At 40.3% G+C, this 19,561-nt stretch overlaps 1 protein-coding gene across 4 annotated transcripts in view; it reads left to right on the forward strand.

The window, feature by feature from the left end:
- The window catches only part of LOC139443343 (protein PALS1-like), a 103,228-nt gene that overhangs the window by 47,826 nt on the left and 35,841 nt on the right, over positions 1–19,561 (forward strand). Inside the window, exon 1 of one of the 4 annotated variants that reach the window (XM_071224323.1) lies at positions 14,705–16,087. The exons of the other annotated variants lie outside the window; for them this stretch is intronic. Within the exon in view, the coding sequence (XP_071080424.1) occupies positions 16,024–16,087 (64 nt within the window). The 5' untranslated portion in view covers positions 14,705–16,023. Of the gene's footprint in view, positions 1–14,704; positions 16,088–19,561 lie in introns of those variants that run through there. 4 annotated transcript variants of the gene reach the window in all.

Raw genomic sequence — 19,561 nt, forward strand, 5'->3', positions numbered from 1 at the left:
TGTTTATGGAGGCTCTGTGCTGAACAAGTACTTGACATGTCTCATTAGGGATATTTTTTTACAGTTAGTCGTTGAAGGTCAAGGTCGTTTAAGCCGATCCTTTGTTCCAGCCCCACCCACTTCAGCCATCCATGCTTTCCCCGGAAACCTGATAGTAATTGCACAAAGTCTTTATGGTGTGTACAAGTGGTGAACATTAAACACATAATACTATGTCGGAGTATCCTGAGTCAGGATATACCTGCTTGCCTGCCATGTCACCTGTGTTGTCGCAAGTATTCGGGTCAGCTTTGTCCCGGGTGTAGTTCCCCCAGGGTGGATTGTCAGCAATGGTCGGTCATGGTTGATAGGGTCGATGGAAGGGTCAACACGGGCAGGTATGTAGGCTGTGCATGTACGACCTTCGTGTTGACTCACCTCACATGGAGATGGGAAATAAATGGTGGACATCACTTCAATGGATGTTTGGGTGGCCTGGGAAACACTATGATAATGGCTGCCTGCCTGCCAAGAGATATCACGGTTCATGGACTATGCTGACAGTTTGCATGTACTGAAATTGAAATCAGTTCGACTAGAAATCTTAATTTATGTACCAGAACATGAAATATTCTAAATGACTTTCTGACAAAATGGGTGTGATTGTAAATGTTTTTGCAATAAGCAGTTTGAAAGTACAGTTAATCCATCTTGTTAACAAAAACATGTGAGAATCTCTTGAGATATGAAGGGTATAACATGTGTTAGAATTGAACTATTTATCTTACTCAATGCTGGAATGTTTGAAAAAATGAGTCTGTTTGAAAAATTGAGGAAGCTTTGTACAAGTTGTAACGTGATGTATCAGTGTGTCAGAAGAAAGCTGAGGGGCATCTATTGATGGAATATTGCTTTCCTGGACCAGTCATGCGACAGGACTGTAGGTTTACACTTTACATCATTATGTCTACTCTATCTGTGCAGGCAAGTGGTGCCTAGAGGGTGTAGTAAGAAGACTCCTTATTAGTTGCTCGTCAGGATATAATCAGTGATATCTCCCGGGGAGGAATGCCAGTTTCACACTGTCCTGAAGTTTTTCTATTACATGTTGCCTCTATTTGATCAGGAAAACGCCTATCATGTTAACTGTTGCTACTCAAAGACACTTCAACATTTAGAATTTTAGAGGAGTTACTCTCTGAAACTTATTTTCATGTAATACACCAACCATCTAAGTGTTTCATAACTTCATGAAGGCGCCGCGTTCGCTGTGCAGAGTTGCGTCCCTTGGGCACACCAGAAACCTATGATTGTGGGTTCGAATCCCGGTTCGCCCCGATTATGTTTCTAGGTTTGTCAGCACCATACCTGTGCTCGTGGGTTTCACCGAAGTGGTTAACATCTGAGACCTGCATCACTTCGGGCTTTCCTCCCACATTAAGCTGACACGCCGTGATATAACTGGAATAATGTTAAAAGCGGCGTTTAACCCAACTCACTCACTCATTATTATAATATTTTTGCCCATAGCAACTTGTCCAGATGTCCTTGACATACCTGTGACCAATAACCCGTCTCCATCCCTACTTGTATGGAAGGCCAGTCCATACCTGTACTTCCAGGAAAACAAACTTTTTCCTAATCTACTCAGGGTCCTCCCTCCATTATCTCATTATGTGTGTTTGTTCAAGGATTGAGTTCTCGTCCCCCATTAGCCGGCAGTTGGCCTGGCAATGTCCAGACTCTGTGCCCCAGGCATCTTTGTTGCTGTCTCAGTGTTCTATCATGTCTCTACAGCTACACCACAACACCGGCAGTGTATATCAGTCTACTTAGGGAGCAGCCATTTGAATTTCAGTGAGTAGGGGAGGTGGTTTGTACCAAAATAACCATGCCCCTGTTTTTCGGTTTTGTTTTCATTATTGTAGGGAGGAAATGTAATGTGCCCTTTTCTTGCAGAAATATCCAAACTAGTGTTCACTATTTCTAATTATCTAAAATCCTTTTAATGTTTCACTGTTATCATCATGCAAGTCTATAATAGCTGGCAAGTCTTTATTGGTGTATTTTCAGAAAAAAATAAGAGTCTCTTGGTTCCCTTTTATTTAATTTTATAATGAGGTATTTTTCTGTAAATGGTTCTTTCTTTTTGAGCTGATTGTGCCTCAAAATATGAATGATGCTCTTGATATCAAGCACTGGTTTTCGAATATTAACAGACTGCCATACATAGCTGGAATATTGCTGACCTCAGCATAAACACCATTCTTGCACCTACTTGTATATTTTAATGAGATTAGTCAAAGATTGACATTGCTGTCATGGGTAGTAGATACTATATACAATGTAAATAAATTGGTTAGCCGACTGGTTGAAGCATTTGCTTGTTCCACCAAAGGCCTGGGTTTGATTCCCCATATGAGTATCCATCTCCATACACTATATAACTGCAAGATGACTAAAAAACTAAGACTCCCTGTTACCCTTGTTGTCTGGCGAAAGCCTCCGTGGTGGTTTAGTGGTAGAGCGTCCGCCCGGGGAGCGGAAGGTCCGGGGTTAGGTCCCAGGTTGCATCATACCAACAGACGTTCAAAGATGGTACTTGTTGTTACCCTGTCTGGCACATGGCATAAATGGGCTAAAGCAAGGACCGGTAGGCTAGGAGTCGGTATACTGTGTCTAGGGTATTTATGTTGAACTGTGGCATGGTATATCAGTGAGCTAGCACTAAAAATCGGCATCAGTCAGGACTAGTACAAGCACACACACACACACACACACATACACACGCATCCACGTCGCTATATAAGTTCAATAATCTTGGACGCGACGTTAAACCCCATGGTATCTCAGTGTGCTAGCACTATAAATCGGCATCAGTCAGGACTAGTACAAGCGCGCACACACACACACACACACACACACACACACACACACACACACACACACACACACACACACACACACACACACACACACACACACACACACACACACACACACACACACACACACACACACGTCGCTATATAAGTTCAATAATCTTGGACCCGACGTTAAACCCCATCTTACCCCACCTCACCTGTTATCTGGCACTGACCTGTGACAACACCAGTGTACATCATTGTCAACAACTGAGATACATAGTTTGTGACACCTGGAGATGTCACGGCTATTTCGGCTTTACCAACACAACATGCTGTCACAAATAGGGATTAAGTGGACAAAAAGATTGAAAAACCTTATTTTTCATACCTTGTATTTGCTTCAAGTCGCCATGGAAATGCTTGGAAAAATGTTAGTCAAGGAAATACAAGTGAGCAGCGTTGAAATATGTGTATGGTTGTAATACCTCCAAGGGAATGAGGTGTTTGGGTGGCCTAGTGGTTCAAGTGGCTGCTCATTATGCTATAGACATGATAGACCTGAGGTGTGGAGCCGATTCCTGGTATCCCCTGCTGTGATGTGATGAGAAAATTACTATGAGCAGATTGAAACCATTCCTACCCACACACTAACTCTAGGCTGATGACGTGTGGATGTGCCTCCACCCATGGGAATTCTAGGCCAGGATTAGTACCCAACAACTCGTGCTTGTTGTAGGAAGTGACTAAATGGAACAGACTCAGTGACTTGGTGGAATTCACAACAGCGTGGGTGATTACTCATTACATCAATCACTGGTTTGTCTTGTCCAGAAACAGTTATTTACAGGTCACGGTATGTAGCTGGAATAATTTGTCCAGGATTCGGCCTTTCTGTAAGTATTTGCTTTCTCCAGCAGCAGTCATTTCGTAATGTAAACATGTTGTGCTGAAGGAAGTCTTTTGATAAGACACATGCGTAAGAACCAGTGAAAGATAATCAAATCAGATCAATACTGTACTGTGTGTAATTTGATCAAACCATGTCCTCTACCATGATATTTGTTTTGTACATATCTATTTAGTTTGATTCTAGACGACAGCTTATCAGATAAGATAAGGGTAGACATGTTATATGAGACGTCCCCCCCACCCCCCACCCCCGCCGCTCTGACATCATGGCTCACATTGCAGTCACAGATTGATATACTTCAGAACAACATTCAGAGCATCAGATATTTAGCTGGAGATTTAATTTAGCTTACAGATGTCTGACACCATTAAACAGCTTTCCTGTGGCAGGGAAAACCTGAAGATGGAATATTTCTTTCCTGAAGAGGTGTAAATCTACCTGTATTATTAGTGGTTAACGATGTGTGCAGGGTGACGAGATGGCAGTGTCAAGATGACCTTTATACAGGTGTTTTGTGTATGGTGGTGGCAGCATACAGCAAGCAAGAGGGGTCGACCAAAGGTGGAGGAGGGTCAATATTGGAAGAGCCAATTACAGGGCCCTGCGGTCTTTATACATGGCAACCTGCCTCCTCGAGTGTATTCAGGGGCTAATTTCAGAGTTGCATTTGTTAAAGAGTTTTTAGGTTGTTTAATGTAGGTTGGTTAACTATCAAGTCATGAAGTTTCTAGTGTAGTGCTGGTGTACCCACATAGTTAATGAAGTCAGGCTTTGCGGGTTCAGGGTTAGAATTGGTCCGCAGCAACTTATGCTGGTTAAAAAGAGGCAACCAAGGGGTCTGGGCAAGTTCAGAGAATTGTTTGATGGCATGTCATCATATCCAGACAGCAAGGATCATTGTTCACAATATCAATCACTGAATTGTCGAGTCCAGACTATGACATTAAAACAACATTCACACCTTCAGGATACCTTTAACATAGGGCATATTGTTGTACTGTGAGTACCCAGTGTTTTCTTGAGTAGGTTGGGCGGGCGGTTAGCCTAGTGGTTAAAGCATTCGCTCGTCATGTCAAAGACCCGGGTTCGATTCCGGACATGGGTACAATGTGTGAAGCCGATTTCTAGTGTCCCCCGCCGTAATATTGCTGGAATATTGCTAAAAGCGGCGTAAAACCATGCTCACTCACTCACTTGAGTAGGTTATTATTAGAGTTGAGTATCGCCTTATATCTTGCGATACAATACGTATCACGATATCTCAGTATCACAATACACCAACAAATAGTAAGAAAAGATGAAATCACTGAAATACGTCTCTGAAACCTCTGGATTCATTCATCTATTTATTGTTACCACAATAACAAAAAACAAAACAGGTTTAAATGAAGTAATGGTTGTTTCAAATGGAATAGTTTAGTAGTGGGCACGTCCTCCATCACCACGTGTTCCGCCAGGCTTACATGTTGCGCTATGCTACTTCTGGCACTTTGGGAGGTAACTCTATCAGTTTCTGTTCTATTTATAGTGTATCAAGATCTCACAAACTGACGATTCAAATATCGTCTGTACCTCAGTATTGATGATATCATAGGTATCGGTAAATCGTTACCGCTACTAATTATTATGACTGGTTATGCTGGCCATACAGAATTGAAAGGCGGACAGTAATGGTTCTGTGATAGCTGGGATGGTTGACAGTGTCTGGGGATCAAACAAATCATAGGCAAGTTAATAACCCAGCAGGTTAATATTTCTGTTCCTTGGTATGATTCATGTGTTTTACTACTGCACAAGATGTTCATGCTGTTGTTTTAATGCTATTGTAATGTAACATTTCCTGATTCTGTGGTTGAGCCATTGTGACACGATGTTGCTGGCAGGCTGCTTACTTGTCAAAGGAACAATGACTTCATTCACTAGTTTATGGTCATGACGTATTTTGGCATGTTAAAGTCATGGGGTTTTTTTCATTTCAACTTCCATTTTGAGCAATTCTGCTGACAAACACAATACCTCACACAGAAGATGGACTTACAAATGATCTCTTTCTTCAGAATTAATTAACCAGTTAGTTCCTTCAGGAGATAATGTGAATGTCGCCATGTTCCCATGATCACATTGTTATATTACAGATCCTGTTTAAGAAAAAAGAAAATTATATTTTAGCTTTTTCAAAATGAAGTGATATACAGATCTACTAGCAGATGGTTGGTTGGTTGGTTTGTTGTTTAACGTCGCACCCAGCAATATTCTAGGTATATGATGGCAGTGTGTAATTAAACAAGTCTGGACCAGACAATCCAGTGATTAATATCATGAGCATCGATTCACGAGATGTATCAATCAACCGTTAGTCGCCTCTCAGGACAAGCATAGTCGCCTTTTACGGCAAGCATGGGTTGCCGAAGACCTATTCTACCCCAGATCTTCACGGGTCACCAGCAAATGAATTTGTTGATGTATCACATGTGGTGTCACCTTGGGCAAGTGAATTTGTTTGAAATGTGCCTCTGTTCACCAAGCAGTGCATGGGCACCCAGTAGGATGAGATGGCAATGTGGTTGTATACTCCCCAGGGAGCTGAGAATAATTGTTTAGTGCATACTGATCCAGTGACCGGGGTAATAACACTTTGAGCATGCCCCTGTGTGGTGTGGAAATATTCGCAATATAAATGGCCTATGGCCTATCAGCATCAGCGATTGCACCCATGTTGATAATCAAGAGTCCTTAGCTTCAATCACTAAATGACCCACAAGGTTTGTGGCGTGAAAGATATACATGGCTAGATTCCTTATCATTGCACTACTGTCAAACCTTTCAAGGCTGTGTTAAACTCAACTCATCTGTTTCACATTTCGTTAACCCAAGGTGTTCTGACTGTAAAAGATGATTGAACTACATTGCCTCCTCGATAGTTAGTGAAAGATTGTTGAATGTGAATTGTACCTGAAATAAACACTCCCTCCCTCCCTCCCTCCCTCCTCCCACTCTCCCTCCCTCACTGAATCATTCCCTCCCTGCCTCACACACTCACTCACTCACTCACTCACTCACTCACTCACTCCCTCACTGAATCATTCCCTCCCTGCCTCACACACTCCCTCACTCACTCACTCACTCACTCACTGAATCATTCCCTCCCTGCCTCACACACTCACTCACTCACTCACTCACTCATTGAAAAGGTTTATGTGAAAACAAGTACAGAAAACCACTGGATCGACAAGGACAGATTTGGGGACAGCAAGACGTATTGATCACCTAGATGATGGCTCAGAGACCCATAGCTTGGCACTGATGGCTCGGCACTGATGGCACTTGTCGTGAGTTACTGGAACTAGCGCGTCAAAGAAACATAACACCTCCTTTCTCACTCTACCCCAGGGTCTTTGAAGGCACCTTCCAAAATCAATTCCCTTTCAATACATGTGCGTGTAATTTCAGACTTTTTTCACCGGGCGTCCATTCTTGCAGCTTTCAAATAATAATGTGCTTCATCCAGTTCCCATTTCCTCTTAGAATCGGAGCCTCATTCTTGTTTGGGTTTTCAATTCAGGGTAAATTCTGTCGGCCTTTGGGAATGTACAAAGATGCTTAAACCAAACGATGGAGAATGAATTGGTGGTTTTGAGTGTTTGATGCCTCAGCTGGGAAGATTGTTAGCATGTAATGTTTTTATGACATGCCAGGATATGGCCAAGTGAATTTCTTTCGGTGTAGGTTGTAATCACAGGGAATGAGCAGTCTGTAAGAGCCCCACATCGTGCCGTCATCAGTATTACATTTCATAGTGTTCAGCATTTGTTGTTGAAAACATTGATGGTGGCTTATTCACTTTGGAATCCAGCTGAAGTTAAGTCTATTTAACACACAGAGCGTGTGTAATGGAGACGGAATCATGGACTTTGAAAGTTTATCGATAATAACGGGTAAGTGCGCAGTATTTCCCAGCTCATCTTGACCAAACAACAGCTATTATGGAGGATGTACAGCAAGGTTTATAACTGCCTTTCAGAAAATGTTTAACCAGATGTAACCAAATGTACATGAGTGCATGACAACTTTTATTGAGTTATGTTAAAGCATTGAAATTAGTTTTATTCTTTTTCACACTTGAGATGAATATTATGCATGTAATGCATATTTATTGTTAAGATTAATCAATTCACTGGACAAGGATGTTTAAAGATCAGTTTTCTTTTCAATGATCCAAGTAATAAGGAATAGACATTGATTATGACAATAGTTTATGTAGTTCTTGGTTTTAATTTGGAAAGAAGATTATACGTTGTTAACAACTATATTATTCAGTTAATTTAATCTGTACACATGTTTATTCATTGTATTTGGACAATTCATTTCCTAGTTCTTCAATTACTGATTTGGTCAAGAATGTTAATATCAATGTGCCAATCTGTTTCTTGTCATACATGGGCGTATCAGCTATCGGTTTTATGTACCTGAATTGTAACTTTGTTGTTTGTTGGTTCTATTGTGAAATCAGACTTTATGTTCTGAAAACATGATAAAGAGCTGGTTTTTTTTGTTGTATTTGACTTGACAGTTTGTAGGTAAGTGGTATGTTGTATCAGACTTTGGTCTGTAGGAAACCGGTTTTGTTGTGTCAGACATGACACTTGCAAGAAACTGGTAATGTTGTATCACACATCATACTTGCAAGAAACTGGTATTGTTGTGTCAGACATGACACTTGCAAGAAACTGGTATTGTTGTGTCAGACATGACACTTGCAAGAAACTGGTATTGTTGTGTCAGACATGACACTTGCAAGAAACTGGTATTGTTGTGTCAGACATGACACTTGCAAGAAACTGATATTGTTGTGTCAGACATGACACTTGCAAGAAACTGGTATTGTTGTATGAGGCATGACACTTGCAAGAAACTGGTAATGTTGTATCACACATCATACTTGCAAGAAACTGGTATTGTTGTATCAGACATGACACTTGCAAAAAACTGGTAATGTTGTATCACACATCATACTTGCAAGAAACTGGTATTGTTGTGTCAGACATGACACTTGCAAGAAACTGATATTGTTGTATCACACATCATACTTGCAAGAAACTGGTATTGTTGTGTCAGACATGACACTTGCAAGAAACTGATATTGTTGTGTCAGACATGACACTTGCAAGAAACTGGTAATGTTGTATCACACATCATACTTGGAAGAAACTGGTATTGTTGTATTAGACATGACACTTGCAAGAAACTGGTATTGTATGAGGCATGACACTTGCAAGAAACTGGTATTGTTGTATCAGACATGACACTTGCAAGAAAGTGGTATTGTTGTATGAGGCATGACACTTGCAAGAAACCGGTTTTGTTGTATCAGACATGACACTTACAAGAAACTGATATTGTTGTATGAGACATGACACTTGCAAGAAACTGATATTGTTGTATCAGACTTGAGTCTGTAAGAAACTGGTATTGTGTGGCAACTGACGTCGACCATCCATGTTGTAAAGATGCACCTACAGCCAAAGACCAAACTGTGATGACCGTCCCAGACATTCTTGTGGCTATTTTGATGTCCAACACTGAGGTGAGAGATTTCAGGCCGTCACATGCTGACAAGAGACAGAGACCTCATTGACAGCTTTGTTTGTCGGTGCAGCCGCCGTAAGCGTCCATCAACCCCACATGTTTGCCCGGGACTGAGCTTGGTGACAAACCCTGCATGTGATGGGCAATAGGAAATCTGTGTCACAACCATGGCCTCAGTCTGATGTAACATGCGTGTCATAACATGCCTGGAAACACAATGATACCAAACACTCTTCCTCAATGGAAAGTCTGTCACATGCAACATGTAACAGCATTGCAAATTCCCAAGGTTCATTTACTATTTGTTGTTTGAGAACTGCAGGGAATAATTATGGCTGTGGATTATATGTGATGCCACAAACTGTATGAAGTCAGTAAGCATGTCTGTAGCCCTGGAATGAGGCTGAGATACTGGGTAGTTAACTTGTATCTTTTTGAAATGTTGAGGCAAAGCAGCATCCATACTGGTTTAGACTGTCAGCACCATACAGCTTGTTTGTAGGCTTCGCCATGGTGGTAATGTCTGTGTCAGGTGGGCTTACCTCCTCTGTTTATCTCTCCATGATGAACTGAAATACATATTACAGAAATTTCAGCATTAACATTTTGGGCACAGGTGTCCTGTTGTCTCAGGTGCTGCAATTCACTGTCTAGAGTTGTGTTGCTTAGGCAATCCTGGGTTCGAATTCCAGTTTGCCCTGATTATGTTTCTTCGTTTGTAATGAACATAATCACGCACAGTGATTTCACCAAAGAGGTAAACAACTGCATCACTTTGGACTTTCCTCCCATGTCAAGCTGACACGGTGTTATATTTCTGAATTACTGTTCCAAATCGAGGTTAAACCAAACTCATTTGCAGTTCACTAAAGATGTGCTGACTTGTCATTTTTTGTTGCTATCTTGTTGTATATTCAACGGAATGGATATTGTAGATGTTCATTGAATTGGCAGAATAAAAGTGCAGATCAATTCAATTCAATCAGCCTTGTGAAGTTGCAGTATGCTGTGTAAAAACAATTATAAATGTTTTCAAAATTTTGATCTTTATTCAGTATAAAATCTTCAATTATGATTACATCACTCTTGCACAGTTAGTTACCATTAAATTCTTGAAGTACTGTTATATGCATTATATATCATCACTGGAATTTATTATTGACTAGTAAGTTTGATATGATCAATAATGACACGGAGCTGATCAATGTGGCCTGAATGATCACTGAACCGTGGATAATGATTAATTTGTTTGTTTCTCTGGTGAGTTGAGGCTAATTAGCCCGCAAGGATGATCAGGTTGGCGTGGAGCTAGGACATTCCCTGGTGTGCAGTAGAGGCAAGTTTAGGAACGCTACGATATGAGGAAATGCAGTCATCTTCTTATATACTTTGTATACCGTTATATCCGTCTGATCCAGTATCAGCTATATAGTAATGTGTTAGTCAGCATGTGCAGGGAGATCAGGCTATGCAGTAATCTGCAGTAATCTAGATTACTGCAGAATGTGGTCGACACCATATGGTCATGTTGACTAAGTCTGAAGTGTTTTGAGCTGTTACATAGCCCAGTGTGTTTTGTGTTTGCTTCTTATGGACAATGTCTGTGTTCTAGTCTTAATGGGGGGAATGGGTGTCAAGTTGTGTAAGGTGCTGCCATTCTATGGTCATGGGTTCGAATCCATGATTCAGCCTAAAGTAAGATTCTTGGTTTGTCAGCACCATGGCGATGCTCATGGGTCAGTGCCTTAGACACCACATAATCTCATCTTTTGTGGGCCCAGAAAAATGGGCTGCTTTTTTTTGTATTATATTATTTGGGCAAATTCTCCATCCACCCTTCAGCTTTCAGATATGATGGAACTACAAATGATAATAAACCTGTTTCCTTCTCAAGTATCATATGATATAATGTATCTGCAGTCTCAAAAAAGTACATTCGCGGAATGAAATCTTCTAACTATTTAACAGAATTTGCAAGTTATAACTATCAAATCATAACTCACAAGTCACAGCTCACAATATTGTCCATCTCCATCACTAAGGACATTACGCCAATATCATACCTTGATATAACTGGCATTCTTACTTGTAGGGAAATCACAGAAAATATGTGAAATATAAGTAATCTAATACCAATGGTATATGTCTTCCCTGCATAGCTCTGTCGGGGCGGTGGGGTTACAGCAGCCTAGTGATTTAAGTGTTTGTTCGTCACGCAGAAGACCCGGGTTCGATTCCTCACATGGGTACAATGTGTAAAGCCCATTTCTGGTGTCACCTGCCGTGATGTCGCTGGAATATTGCTAAAAGCAACGTAAAACCTCACTCACTCACTCACTCACTCACTCACTCACTCACTCATACATACATAGCTCTGTCCTGTTTACAGCTGGTGCCTGTCACAGGTCACAGGCCATCAGACAGCAGGTCTAAATTGACCAGGTTTTAAATTGTTCAAGGGAATATAATATGTTTGTGAGGCACAAACTTAGTTCTTCTTACCCTGTGAGGCACCAGATTTGTTTGTTGATAGTTCTATGGCTGCCTTGTGTCAAGCTTGGCAATGGGCGAGGAACTCTGGAATGTCTGCTGACCACATGTATCTGACAATTTTATTACAAAACAAGATCCTTCTGGTGTCCCCCACAGTGATATTGCTGGAATATTGCTAAAAGCGGCACTCGTTCGCTCACTCACTCACTCACTCTGTTATTTGTACTCGCACTGTCACATGAATCATTTTTACCTCTCCATAAATGTCGCTGTTGTCTGATTATTCCGCCCTGAACTCTTCCTCCTCTATATAACCTGCAAATCAAGTCATGTGTAAGTTTACTTTTAAATTCATGGAATAAATACATACATGTCAATATTCTATCGGAAATGTGGTTAACGAACAACATTCAACCAGCATATAAATCCTGCCAAGATGGCTACCCTTGATGGATATGATTTGGTGATCATCGTGTGACCATAAGTGGCAAAACCTGGGAAACATCCAACAGTTTGAAAGAAAAGGAATTATGAGGCCAGCTCCACGATATGACACACTGAACCATGTGATGTTTACTTAAGCTTCAGTCGCAGCCAAGTTGAATAATAGCTTGGACAAATATTTGATATAGATGAGCAGGGTGTGATAACGCTGTATATTATATAACCCGGGCAGGGTGGTATAACTAGTAAGATAGCCTAGGAGGAGATGAGTAAACATTTCATGCAGGGTCACAGATGTGAGCGTTTCATTGGCCATTTCAGGATAATTGCTTGGAGTTATGGTCCATCTTTAGTTATGGGCTTCCTTGAGTCGTGGACAGGGTGTGTTTGTTTTGGATCTACAGATACACTGGAGAACTACCTTCTGAAAAGGTTTTCAAACTTCAAGTGTTGAATTCAGGAAAACGTTGATTCTGCAGGCTGTTATCTGTTATCTGGAATCCTGTAATATGTGAGATGTGAAATTGTAAAAATTAATACATGTGAACCTGTATAAAGGTTTAGGTTGGTGTCACTTTTGGTATTTGTAATATGAGAAGTTAATACTAATATGTCATGCATTGTTTAGCAATTGACATCCCATTTGTTATCAATTATTGATGTCTGTAAAAGATTCTAAAGTTGCCAATGTTTTTGTATATTTGGAAGATGAACACCAAAATGAATTCAATATATTTTGAAGGATAGCTTCGTTAGACAGAAGGGGGATAGGGAAACACTCGTGGACGTCACTCAGCTTAAGTATCCATTGATGTGAATCAAATGTACCCAGAATATGGGACACCAGTGGTGTCATATTTCATTGTGACAGTCTACATGGTCTACATGCTTGTACTTATCTGAGAAAGTCATCTGGAACAGCTACAAGCACGGGGTCAGTAATATGTATAGCAACTGCCCTAGCATTCCTGGAAGGGCATCCAGGAGAAGGGAGAGGCTGTCTCTCTAAAGGTCTTTGAAGGCTTTTACATACAGACAAATGGACAGGTGAAACTCGAAACCTGCTTGACGACTTCCCATGAAAAAATCAACCATACTGGCATATAAATGTTACATGAAGTCGAACGCTGTGGCGAAATGTCAAAGTGTGTAGAGACACTTGCTGGAGGACACAGTGACACCTGATGGCGACATGCAGCAAACAGTTCCTGGTTGTCACAAGTCTGTACAACATGGTACAGGCAGCCATCCATAGGGCATTATTCCTGGTACTTTAGATGTGTACTTGGTTCGGATCAGGTATCACACAGGTTAAAACTTTGATGTGTGTAAAAAGGATTTAAAATTTGGTGACACCAATACCAGCAGTTACCTGAGGTTTTTACAGTTTTCTGTTGATGAAGTAGCAGTGACTATGTGATACCAATTTACCAACCTTTGCTAAACAATACAATTAACCTGCACATGGACTTTCACTGGATTTGTTGCATACTACAAAGAGTTGTGTGGAGGTGGATAATAGACAGCTATCCTACTTGACTCTTGTGATGAACCTTCTCCTCTTGAGGCCCTGATAGGATATGTTTCCACTGAGGTATATCAGATACGGTAGCCAAGTGTAGCAATGGAAGCCATCATGCAGACAGGCTTGAGATAACCTGTACATCAAAGCCAACATTTTCATACAACAGAACTCTGCTGATCTATTTAGATGTTTCCCAAAGACGTGATTGGTTTTCAGCTGGTGTCTAGCTGATATACAGTGGAGTGGGATCTCTGATAACTTGCCATCTGGTCAACATGGTCAAGGAAAACATGGCAATAAACATGCCGACTCTGGAATGGTTACAGTGAGAATATTGAAAGATATTGTATCATTTTGTTCAGCAGGGAGTTTTATCATTGTTTATTGCTGACTGAAGTATTGCACGGTTCATTAGGCAACATACAGAGAATATACATTGAATGACTTATTGCAAACCAATTCTGTAAGTGGTTACAGTGAGAATATCCGAAGATATTGTGTCATTTTGTTCCACATGGAGCAGACCTGCTGACTGAAGTATTGTACAGTTTACAATACCACAGAGGAATACATCAAATGACTCATGGCCTCTGTTGTCTGGAGGCTCATCTGATGAAAGGGAAACTTTGTTCAGGATAGATAGTTTTCTCTTCCAATTGATACTGTTTCAGAAAATTGGATAATGTTTCCTGAGAAAACGTTGTCTCTAGTTAGTTCCAGATAAAGGTATGGATTTTCCCCAAACTTTTTGCTGCAAGCGTGTCAGGTAACAGCAAGTGATCACAGACCTGAATATTTTATTAATTAGCTTCAAAGGCCACGGTTTGGTCTCAGATGGAAACACTGACTTTGGTGGTACAATCACCAGGCAGTACAGATGAAATACCATTATCAGGACAATAGGATATCTGTCTGTTCTTAATTGCCTGTAGTTATAGAAAACTACAACCAATGTCCTGATCCCTGCCTGAGAACACATGTAATCTCTCTCAGTTATAAACTGTTCTGATTGATGTGGGCAAACATACACGTGTGACTATCAGAACCAAATTCCTATCAGCAATTACCAGTGTAGGGTTGCCTTGGAACATCCTCTTATCAACTGGACTTTTTTTTATCATGTTTATGGTACAGAGAAGGATTTCAGCGTGGGTGGAAACCCAGCTGTCAGACTCGGTCAACATTGCCCCAATGCTATCAAGTTCTACATGTTGCATGCAGAGATCACAGATGAATGATAGGACAGATTGAAAAGAGTAATACACATCAGAGCTGGAGGAACGTTACATGTTTCATCGTATTGGTGTTATCTATAGTGTGATATAACAGGCAGTGATTCAGTGTGGAGAGAGACTTGGTTGAGTAAGCCCTTTGTTCTTAGAGACTAATTAAAGCGTGACATCAAAGGTCGTATATGCTAGTTACATGTATGTGCCCTGCAGGAGTTCTATGCTCAGACTAGAACATCAGCTATTCTCCCACGACACTCCATGAGTGACGGGACAGTTTGTTTCCAGTCTTGTGTGACCTTGACTGTGTCTGGTTGAAGAACCATTCTGCAACCTGATGAATGATTTAAGTTTGCTCTTCAGTGAACATTTATAGATCTACGTGGATATGGTGTTGAGCTGCTGGAATGCTACTTTGTTTCAAGGTGATGGGAGAATCAGACAGTTGGGCTGATAACATTGCCCATGGATGACTTCAGAATTCTAAACACAGTGGGTTTTGGTTAAGGATGTTTTTATAACCAGGTACATCGATATCAGTTTTCCAGAATCTGAATCAACCCGGAGATAGCACCAGCTTAGCTCAGAGTTGGTGGAAGATATCAGACAACAATTATATTTCTTTGGACATTTGGATTATCCTAAATACAGTGGCTTTGTGTTTTATCACGGATGAGTTTTGGTGTGTGGATATGAAATATTAGTTCTTCCTGTTTGATGGAGCAGAGGATTATCACTGTGTAACAACTCTCGTGCTATCCAGTGTTGAAGCGGCCAGGGTGATCAGTGTTGTGATCGGGACGTACAGCAATGTGATGAAGTATGTCCGTTCCTCCTCCTGACCCCCCAACATGGCTGACATGGTGGCAGTGGTTTGAAACATAAATCTGTCACCACTGATTGTGGAAACAATGAACCAACACCAGTGCGGAGTCGGAGGTCACCATAATGTGTTTGTAGTGTAGTTCCTGAGATTCCAGGGAGTGGATCATGTATGTGTATGTAGTAGGAACCCTGCAGAGTGGGGAAGAGCAGGCCCAATCACACCGCCAGGGTAGGTCCACCTTACCAGTAGACTGACATTTAGTCTCTCAAATCAAATTATTTTTATTTTATTTTTAATCATGATTTGGATTAGATTGTCTTTGACATACAGTAAACTATGTTTATTAACATGCTTATAACGAACTGACGGTTATAACAAACTTATTTTTTGGCCCCAGCCATTGGCTGTACATATGCTGTATATGCTTATAACGAACTGCAGTTATAACAAACTAAACTTAGTGTTCCCTTTGAGTTCGTTATAACCATTGTTTACTGTATAATAGTAGAAGTCCAGAACTGATGAATCTAGACTTGCTTTGGTATTGTAGAGCTGTTAGGACAGCAGTTTCCATGTCTTTGAAAGGCATTTAGAAGTGATACACATAAGGAAGAGAATTTATAGATGTCAACTTCTTTATTTTTACACAACGGTTAGGAGTATATGCCTCCTTTATCATTTTTTGTTTCACTGTCTGCATGAGATACTAGATTACGAGGTAGATCATGAATATTTTAGTAATGAACTAATCGACTTTCATTAATGGTGTTATATTGTTTTAGTGATACAGCAGTTTGTCTCCGTAGATTGAGAGCAACCTTTTTGTGTTCTTAATGTAATCAAGGTACATTTTCAGAATAAGATACCATGCAATAATAAGTGTTGCGATGCAGTTTTATTTTTATCGCTAGCTACAGTATCATTTTGCAGTTTTCAGATTGAAATGATCCAGATGCATTAATTAATTAGTGGGTGTATGTTGATACAAGAGTACTAAAATGTCCGAGAATGTGTTCACTTTGTATCAAACTCTATGCTTATTTATAATGTTGCAGAATAGCTAATAAAACATAAAATTGGTGTGCTATAGTAATATGAATCTTGTAGCTGCCCCTTGTATAGTTCATGGGATTAGTCATCAATCGCTGTAGGAAAGTTCCTCTCAATTAACCTTTCTAAAGCAAGGCACAATTATGTTGATGTACTTTGTGAAGATGACTGAGCGTGATGGCTCCTTTGATAAGTCAGCACTAATGAGGATAAAAAACTTTTTTCTGAGCTGAAGCTTTATGAATCAGACATTTTAGTGGCGTAAGAGGTATGACACCATATTTTTTTGTGTATGTTGTTTTGAAGATTTGGGCTCCATGTGTTATCTGTTTTGAAAGACAATTTGACTTTGTTGCATTGTTGGTTCATAGATTTTGATATGATTCTGTTAAATTGGAGTTGGATGATAATGTCATTGATGGGCCAGGGGTACTGAAATAAATAAACTCAAATCAATGGTTGGTCTATGGACAATATTTAGTCTCTGAAATGGAAAGATTTTACGATTTTCCATTTGTCAAATTGTGTGATCATATAGAAAATAGCTCAGAGAATTTCCTCATTTTCAGAGACCTTGATCATATTGATACGGAAAAAATATTCTGGACTTGACAAATTGTTGTAGACTTGCATGGGATTTTTTGGCTATTTTTGTTTCTGGGTTTGTATGAGAGAGTTATAAGTGTGTCTTAACATTACATTTTTGCCTTGTATGTAATATAGTATGGTTGTGATACGACATGATATGTATACAGTACTTTAAAACAGTATTCCATATTGAGCCATAGCGTGTCCATCATAAGAGAGAAACTCAAGAAATTATTTCAATAAACTTAAGTGATTTAAAGTCACAGTGAACTCTCACATACCACTAACAATTTATTTACCATCTTGAATTTGTTTCACATATAGCTATATGCCGTGATGTTCCAGATCTTCACTGAATCAATACAGTCCTATTCATCAGATTAACACTTGAGTCCCAGAAATAAAGTTATCATATTTATTAATATAACCCAGAACATAATGCTGAATTTCTGATCAAGGCAATCTAAACTTGCCAAATAATTCTAGACTTGAGTTGGATTCCTTTCTTAATTTGTTCTCCAGGGACTGGGAGGAAGACTACCCTATTCATATGAGAGTCAGGTTACAATTGATAGTGATGACGCAAAGCTATGGCTCCTGCCTAATTAGGTTGTATATCCAATCATTGCCTATGTTGCAAGCAAACAGCTAGAAATCAGGGACCAAGTGACAGTTAATGTGTCTATCAGTATCTGACCTAGTCCCTGTGCTTGTGGTGGACCAGAGATTGTCCATCAGGACTGGATCTAATGGCATGCACATTCCAGCGTGGTTTGATATCTATCTCCACCAGGAATTTTCGTGAACAACTGTGGGCCTAATTTCAGGTCATTGTGTTTTTGCTTTGCAATCTCCACAGTGATCTTCGCTGTTGTATGCTCGAGATTCAGTAAGTTGTCAGATATCTTAGAGAATTGTTGTATAAGTGTGTATTTGTATGTCAGAATATGTACACCAGTGTTTGGTGAGGATGATGAGACTGTCAATGTTAATGTTCTTTGCAGCTATATTTCGGGCGGTCGGATAGCCTAGTGGTTATAGCGTTCGCTCGTCACGCCGAAGACCCGGGTTCAATTCCCGACATGGGTACAATGTGTGAAGCCCATTTCTGGTGTCCCCCGCCGTGATATTGCTGGAATATTGCTAAAAGCGGTGTAAAACCATCCTCACTCACTCACTGCAGCTATATTTCAGCTGTTTGAAACAATGTCACAGGCATTGTCTGAATATAACAAAGCTACATTATTATAGCGAATCTATATTTTCAATTAACCTGACTCTAATTTGCATGTTGAAAGTAAGCCTAGTAACATATGGCTGCACAGATGTTATGTTTCCAGAGCAGATTCTTCTGATGTGTTTTATGAATTCATAGAAATATTCAAACAGCTCTGTAGCTATGTAATGGTCTAACTATTTACATTATGTTGACACATGACATCCAAGGAATGCTTAAGCTGTGTCATTATCAATGAATGTCAGCTGTAGAGGGGTAGCCAAGTGGTAAAGTGTTCACACTTCTCGCCAAAGGCCATGTTCAGTTCCCCACATGGGTACAATGTGTGAAGCCCATTTTTCTTAGACATGGTATTTCTGAATTTCTGCTAATGCTTACTGACTCACTGTACAGTCTCTGAAATTCTGGTTAATTTTGTAAGAGTTGTCCAAAGAACAAGTGCAAAACTTATTACACAAGTCCTTACAGTTTTTAACTCGTCCATTAAGACTGATCTGTTTAAATCATCGCATGGAGAAAAATAGCCATCAAGTGTTTCAAGTCGCTGAGGACTACCATCATTGCATTTTTTGTAGTCCTCAGTACGATTTAGGGGGGGCAAGGGTGGCCCAGTCGTCTATGGCACTGCAATTTGCTGTGCAGAGTTGCATCCCTTAGGCATGCCAGAAACCTATGATTGTGGGTTCGAATCCCGGTTTGCCCCATTTATGTTTCTAGGTTTGTCAGCACCATACCCGTGCTCGTGGGTTTCACCGAAGTGGCCTGCATCACTTGGGGCTTTCCTCCCACATCAAGCTGACACTTCACGATATAAATGGAATACTTTT

The sequence above is a fragment of the Haliotis cracherodii genome, unplaced genomic scaffold (genome assembly GCF_022045235.1).
Source record: "Haliotis cracherodii isolate W230 unplaced genomic scaffold, xgHalCrac1.p SCAF_5, whole genome shotgun sequence".
In the NCBI taxonomy this organism is placed as follows: domain Eukaryota; kingdom Metazoa; phylum Mollusca; class Gastropoda; order Lepetellida; family Haliotidae; genus Haliotis; species Haliotis cracherodii.